General features: G+C 44.6%; 2 protein-coding genes across 3 annotated transcripts; one reads left to right on the plus strand and one right to left on the minus strand.

Moving 5' to 3' along the window:
- Positions 1–31: 31 nt before the first annotated feature.
- On the minus strand, positions 32–4,734 carry abhd8b (abhydrolase domain containing 8b). Of its 2 annotated transcripts, none has more exons than XM_088395322.1 (5): positions 4,481–4,734; positions 1,428–2,214; positions 1,105–1,275; positions 788–1,004; positions 32–703 (listed from the first exon to the last, which is right to left on the minus strand). In XM_088395322.1, exons 2-5 carry the CDS (start codon positions 2,210–2,212, stop codon positions 428–430), a joined length of 1,449 nt encoding a protein of 482 aa, XP_088251448.1. In that variant the 5' UTR covers positions 2,213–2,214; positions 4,481–4,734; the 3' UTR covers positions 32–427. The 2 variants fall into 2 exon arrangements, with proteins under 2 accessions (XP_088251448.1, XP_088251447.1); XM_088395321.1 differs by lacking the exon at positions 4,481–4,734 and adding an exon at positions 3,232–3,563.
- dda1 (DET1 and DDB1 associated 1) lies at positions 4,086–6,740 on the plus strand. The gene is made up of 5 exons (XM_088395330.1): positions 4,086–4,462; positions 4,720–4,800; positions 4,895–4,946; positions 5,165–5,226; positions 5,306–6,740. Exons 1-5 carry the CDS (start codon positions 4,454–4,456, stop codon positions 5,408–5,410), a joined length of 309 nt encoding a protein of 102 aa, XP_088251456.1. The 5' UTR covers positions 4,086–4,453; the 3' UTR covers positions 5,411–6,740.
- Positions 6,741–6,815: the final 75 nt, after the last annotated feature.

Consider the following 6,815-nt stretch of genomic DNA (forward strand, 5'->3'; position numbering starts at 1 on the left):
GTATAATATTAAAATAATCACATAATCAGAGCCGTATCTATATATTTTTATATGCACAAATATCTGAAAGTACAAAACGTGTACTGGGTAATCAAGTAAGGACATGGAAAGATTTGGTACAAAAATACGGTTGCATTTGCTGCATCTCTTTGTACCAACATAACTTACATGTTTTCCATCCACAAAACTCTTGTACAAAAAAAGAGAGTGAACTAGACTTTGAAAATACTTCTGGAAGTGTTCAAAATGCTACACTTTAAAATCTCACCCAAAAATATGAGCATGCTTCATTTCAAGGCACAACATCTTCACTAGTCACATGACTTCTTTCTCCTGGACTTTGATGACGCCCAACTTTCAGGACATTTTGGGCTGATCTCAGTTCCCGTGGAAGTTTAATCATCATCACTGTTCATGAAATCTTTTCTTATTTGTCCCCCCTGTCAAACTTGACTTCTGCTTCACTTATTAATGAGGCCTGCAAGGCAGTCGCCGGTCGGACCTTGGCGGGGTTGGCTCCAGTTTTACTGGTGTCGCTTTGGGCTTTGGCAGTCTCTGGACGGGCTTTGGGCTTTGGAAGTGGGGGCGTTGCAGGCTCCCAGAGGAAGAACTCATGCAGGAGTGTGTTGACAGCCTCTGGACATTCCATCATGACCATATGACTGCCATCTTCCAGGACCTTTAGGAAGCCGATGAGGAGGATCTGATAGATGCAAAAGAAATAGCAGAGATGCAATTAGTCTGTTAAAAAAAAAAAAAAAAAAGTGACCACCTCGCCTTTAATTACCTCTGCCATTCTCTGGTCCTCTTCAACGGGGACAAACCTGTCATGGATTCCATGAACCAGCAGGACGGGCACAGTGATCTCAGCGTGGTAGACTTCATCCCCCTCGGGCCAATACTGCCCACTCATCATGGCACGCAGCACGAAAGCCGAAACGTTGAAGGCGTTGTTCTCTTTCAGCAAGCGCCTCTCCTTTGCACCCTGATGAGCAAAACCGGCCCTGCGGTGGGGTGGGTGGGCACCCACAACAAAGCACTCACATTTAGAAAGTTCTCATGTGCGTGATATCAAATTCCAACGTTGGTGTTGATGTTCCTTACTTGAGAAAACTCCAGCTGAGCAGCGGAGAGAGGCAGTCCAGCACACATGAAGGCAAGTTGAAGACAGAGAAGAGGCTGGGCTCCAGCGCTGTGGGACCACCTCCATTGATCATGACCATCTTGTGGATCTGCTCCGGATACTCGTGCGCCAGGAATGTACAGAATGACACACTGGTGCAAAGAAGAATATCGAAATGAGCATAAATTGGATCCTCGAATTTTGACCCTTCTGCTGGTCTGCTCTACTTTTTACCAACTACTATTATTTTTGTGCTCATCTGTCCTGCCGATAAGAATGAAGCTGCGGTATGACCGTTGTTTACCCGTAAGAATGTCCAATCAGAATATTCCTCTTGCGTGCATATCTCTTGAAGATAAGTCGCATGTCTTCCGCCAGGGCGTAGAAAGTGTACGCGGCGGGTATCGGAGGCGCTGAGCTGCTGCCGTGGCCCGCCAGGTCAGGGGCGATCACCTCGTAGCCCAGTCGTGAAAAGAAGTCCAACTGGCTCTTCCAGATATCCAGAGAGCCTCCCACGCCGTGGATGAAGAACAGAGCAACATCCGTATGCGTCCCTTTACACGCCGATATTTTCCTCTCGCAGTCAATCACCACGGTGCGCTTGAGCTTCCGCCTGCGTCGCTTCTGCGACGTTTCGGGCTGCGAAGCGGCGGGCGCGTCCGCCACCGCTCCCGTCTCAGATGTCACGACCTTTCCCGCCGTGACCGCGTCCGACCCGGGAACATCGTCGAGCGGCGAAGCGTTGCCGCAGTGTGTCAGTTCGACCTCGACGGTGCTGTTTGGTTCCGTGTCACCATTTTGGCAGGTTTTCAGCTCCGCAGCCGCCTTGTCGCCGAGGTTCTCGATGAACAACTGCCCGTTGCAGAAGACCGAGATCCTCCTCTTGCAGCTGACGTACCCGACCTGTCCCGTGGGTTGCTCCACCACCGAGCGCTCGGGGATCAGATGTCGAACACGAAGCACCCGGCCCGGTTTCACTTCGATGAACTCGAAACCGTCGATGGCTTCGGACGTCTCGACGGGAACCACGACATTGGTTGACTTTGATGGAAGGCAGCAGAGAAGACCTTCCATAAAGCTTGTCAGCATGGCTGCAATCAAACACACAGGTGAAGATGTTAGGTTAATAATGAACTTGGATTTTGCATCCAAAACAATGGTCCTCCACTTTCACTTCGCATTATTTACAGTAGTATCATGCAGTAGTAGTATCTGCCCCACCCTCCAGCGTCCTTCATGGCTTCTCCCTTGCTCACTTGTGATCACATTAAAACACAGCAGCAACCACAAGAGTGTGAGGTGATTACCAGTCATGGCAACAACAGTGCACCATGCAGGCAGGGTCTGTAAGGGTGTGCTCGTGGCATTATCGTGCCTTCCTGTTACTTTCCTCTCTGGCTCCAGGGGATTATAGTTTGTTTCTAAGTCCACACAACACAATCTGTCACTGTCTGTGGCTTCTCCTGATGTAAACTGTCACACTTGGCCCTCCCAAATATTGTTTACATAAACACCAGAAGGTGGTTACGAAATGAGGCTGCTACAAAGAAATGATTTCAAGACTTGTATACAGCCAGGGTGGACAAATGATTTAAAGACACCACAATATAATCTATCCATGTTTATCTTTTTTGGTCGTGGGTGACTGGAGTTTTTCCCAGCTGACTTTGGGCAAAACCTAGAGTACACCCTCAATTGGTCTCCCTCCATAATTATACATAAATAGTACATAGATGTGTACATAAATACGTGCATAAAAAACGACCTCTTAAATTGGTGTATAAATGATCAAAATTGACAATTTAAATGAAGGCACCATAATAGAATCAAAAAATAATCATGGTAAAAAAAATATCCAGTTGGGTGGTGACTGCTGTACATGTTTCTGTTGCTCATTCATTTCTACTTGTTGACAATTTCTCAACCCCCCAAATTCAGATTCCTTTTGATTATAAATATGAATCACCTTTACTATATTGCCTCTAAACACAAAAGCTGTCAAATCTCGTGTGGCGCGTTAGCAATAGACAGTTGCGCCCTAATTTTATAGGCAGTGATTATTTACTTTCAAGAAAATGTACTTTTGAAAAAAATGAAAGAGTTCATACCTTTAATACTTCCGAACTCTGGGGTGAAAAAATACGATTACATTGACGTGTTTTTCTCACGAAGCATCGCGGAATAGGAGAGCTAAATAATCTGTCAGTCAATCCAATAATCTAATTTATCTGGAGCGCAGTCCTCTACATTTGATCAACGTCCGACGTGTCGCTGTCTACTCTGTTCTCGTTAGTTTGCTTCTGTGATCCTCAGATCCAGTCTATAAGTATTGTTGCCAGAATAATTAATTAACGCGCTTAGAAATAAAAGAACACTTTTAATTTGGTGCTTCGAAGAGCGATAATCTTCTGCTTGCATTCATGGATCGATAGAGCTGCCCTCTACCGACCAAAACAGCACATTACTGTACAGTTCAATTGAACATTATTTGTGAAAAGTAGGGGGCGGTATGGCAAAGTTTCATCAATTGTCTAATCATAAATATTTTTTTTACTCCGTGTACAATAAAGATTATAATAAAATAGTAATCTAAAAACTACAATTGAGGGAAAAAATCCTTAAGGGAAAGAAACAAAAACTAAAAATAGCTAAAACGACCTTTTAATTAACTAAAACCAAAATGTGTTTATTTTGATATTGCATACAGAAGAAGAAAGGTCCAACAGGCATTTCACAGTTGTAGTTTACTTTACTTTATTCCTGAGTGAACTTGTAGTTTACTTTACTTCACTCCTTAATGATATATATATACATGTATGTACATAAATTAATTCATCTTCCGAGCCGCTTATCCTCACGAGGAGACCCTTATAACAGTGGCAGTCTTTAGAAGAAAAAAAAAATAATAGTCAGTTGTGTAGGACCTCCAGGCGCTAGAGGGCGCTACAACAAAATTAGCATTTTCTTTGACGGGCACGAGCGTTTCCGGGGCGCGGTCTGAAGAGGTAGCGATGCCACCATGCTAGCCTTGGAGCTCTGCTAATTTATTCAATGTCAAACCGGGGTGTTTATTCGGAGGGATATAGTTCTAAATGAGACTGAACATAGAATGATAATAGCAATTTGATTGCGAGTTTTATGTTTGTGTGGCCAGTGACACCCGATAGATGAGCCGTACGGTGTCCTATTCCCTAAGCTAGCTCGGCTATCGGTAGCATAGTCGTAAACACGTCGCTCGCCTTCCTGCCTGCCTGCTACTCGAGAACGACGTGCACAACGGTGTCTGCAACAAACTCAGCGGTCGACGTTGGATTCAGTTCGACCACTGTCATGGAAAAGGTATCTACTACCACATACCAATGCAGAGCTGCTGACATTAGCGCCGGGCTCCTGTTAACCAACCGGGAGCTGCTCTAGTAGGCTAGATACCGGTACTCTTGTCGTCACGTCATTCTTTTCATCACTGAGACCAATCTACCGGCATCATCATTATGCCCTCGGCTGTTGTAATGGCAAATTGAAATGATCTTTTGTAATTGATGGTTTGGTTTTGGCCGGATGATCAGATTTGAAATGGTCGTTGTCTCTCTCCACAGGCAGATTTCCTTAAAGGGCTTCCCGTCTATAATAAAAGCAACTTCAGCAGGTTCCATGCAGACTCCGTTTGTAAAGCATCTGTAAGTACCCTTAATTTGGTACCGTTTCTCTTTTGCCTTCGGCAGCCAAAAGGTTATTGCTGAGTAAACCTTATTGTTTTTGTGTCATCTGTAGAATCGTAGGCCTTCTGTCTATCTTCCAACACGGGAATACCCTTCAGAACAGAGTGAGTACCAGTCTGTTGGAGAAATATCTTGCATTAAGCCCCAGAGGGGTTTAGCTTTTTCTAGGACTGAACGTCTAATCCAAAATACTTATGTAGCTAACTTAAATAGCTGGAGTCAAATGTCATTTTTTTCGTCAGCCACTACCTGCATCAACTATGAAGCAACTTTGCTCTCTGTAACTGTGTGATAATGTAGCGTCATTATGTTTTTGCCTCAGTCATTGTAACAGAGAAAACCAACATCCTTCTGCGCTACCTCCATCATCAGTGGGACAAAGAGGTGAGCAGGTTCAGACGGCCGAAACGTCTCCCTTGAGTTGATGCCTCGCGCCATCGCCAACAAGCCTTTTGATTTGCAGAATGCAGCAAAGAAACGAGAACAGGAGCAAGGGGAGGGGGACAGCCCGGCGCCTCCGAGAAAGATCGCCAGGACAGACAGCCAAGAAATGAATGAAGACTCTTAAAGTGTATGTGTGCGTGTGTGTGCGCGCGTGTGTCTGTGTGTGCGGGGCATAGGCGATCCAAACGAATCGAAAAAGAAAGGGTGACAGCTTATGGCCGCTCTGCCGCGTGGCGAGGACCTGTACTTCTCCTCAGCAGAGGTCTTCGGTGGTCAGCTCATTGAGGGCTTTACTGAAGAAGGAACGCAAGCCCACACAGATTTGCAAGCGTTCTCTGAGAACTAAACAGAAGACAGTATTGGGCCGGGCTGTCTATGCCGTATGTTAGGATACATGTAGTGTATGTTTGTATGCATGCTGAGCTGTGTGTGTGTAACGTGCTGTACATGTGAGGTAATTGATTCGTTGAAAGTTGGCAAGTGACTTGACAAGTCTAGTCCCAAAAGTGTCTCAATTTGACTTCTGGCGTTCTCTTGTGTTTCTTGTTTAAGTACGGCAACGCGCTTCCTGCCTGCCAAAGTGCCCCCCCTCCCTCTCCCCCTTCTCAGTTTCACTGCCCACTCTGTAACAGTCATGATGTTTCTCCCCACTCTTGGAAATCCATACAACCAAGAATGCACTGTGAAGAACAGCACAAAATAGAAGCGCCACGCTCGTGTGTCCTTGCAGTGTACTGCTCCATAATCGTTCGGCTTGGCGTGTTTGTTTTTTTGTTTTTTTTTGGAATCACGACAAATGCCATTTGCACCTACCATCCAAGTGAGGCTAAGGGGTTGTACAACCGAATGTTGGATTTCCTGATTTGAGCAAAAGTTACACAGGAAAGAAAGACTGCATTTTGTGTAAATAAATGCCAATTCCATAATTTAACTTAATGTGCATTTGTTATATACATTTATTTAGGTACATTGTAAGAACCTCAGTGCAGAATTGATGTGATCTGGCCTTGCCAGATTTTTTTTTCTCCCCACCCCCCATTATAGCATTTCTGGATTGTTAGCCTTAGAGGCCTTACAACTGGTCGTCAGAGTTTGGATCCTGTTGTCTTCTCGCATCACCTTGGTTTTGGTGACTTAGTAGTTCCACACTGCGAGCTAGAGAGGTTCTGTATTTAGCATGCAGTCCGTATCGCATCTTGTTCCCTCGGTTTCTTTTGATGTCCACTACAATACTGAATAAAGATTTATATATGTATAAAAACAGGTTGTAAATGCGATGGGAATGAAATCATGTTACCTCGCTACCTGGTGTCAGTTTCAGGCATCATTTCATTTTATGCTTCAGCTAAGACTGTTTCACGACACCTGAAGCCTTTTCCCTACTTTGCGTGTTAGAGCGGATGGATTTTGTTTTCTAGCTTTGCTGAAATAAAACTGGACTGGCACCATTGTTATCATGTGCTTTTATCAGTTTAAAAAAATATCAGTACCATGCTCAAATGTATGGCTCATTCTATTCAAAACAACAA

Source organism: Syngnathus floridae, chromosome 13, assembly GCF_059516105.1.
Source record: "Syngnathus floridae isolate MCC-2025c chromosome 13, RoL_Sflo_1.0, whole genome shotgun sequence".
Lineage (NCBI taxonomy): Eukaryota > Metazoa > Chordata > Actinopteri > Syngnathiformes > Syngnathidae > Syngnathus > Syngnathus floridae.

What these genes read in the sequence shown, in the direction of transcription:
- abhd8b (XM_088395322.1), bottom strand. Translation starts at nt 2,212, where the DNA reads ATGCTGACAAGCTTTATGGAAGGTCTTCTCTGCTGCCTTCCATCAAAG. An exon ending in CTGATTGGACATTCTTACGG is followed by an intron (nt 1,276 to 1,427) that starts GTAAACAACGGT and finishes TCTTTGCACCAG; the next exon opens with TGTGTCATTCTGTACATTCC. An exon ending in CTCAGCTGGAGTTTTCTCAA is followed by an intron (nt 1,005 to 1,104) that starts GTAAGGAACATC and finishes ACCCCACCGCAG; the next exon opens with GGCCGGTTTTGCTCATCAGG.
- dda1 (XM_088395330.1), top strand. An exon ending in ACTCCGTTTGTAAAGCATCT is followed by an intron (nt 4,801 to 4,894) that starts GTAAGTACCCTT and finishes TGTCATCTGTAG; the next exon opens with AATCGTAGGCCTTCTGTCTA. An exon ending in ATCATCAGTGGGACAAAGAG is followed by an intron (nt 5,227 to 5,305) that starts GTGAGCAGGTTC and finishes TTTGATTTGCAG; the next exon opens with AATGCAGCAAAGAAACGAGA.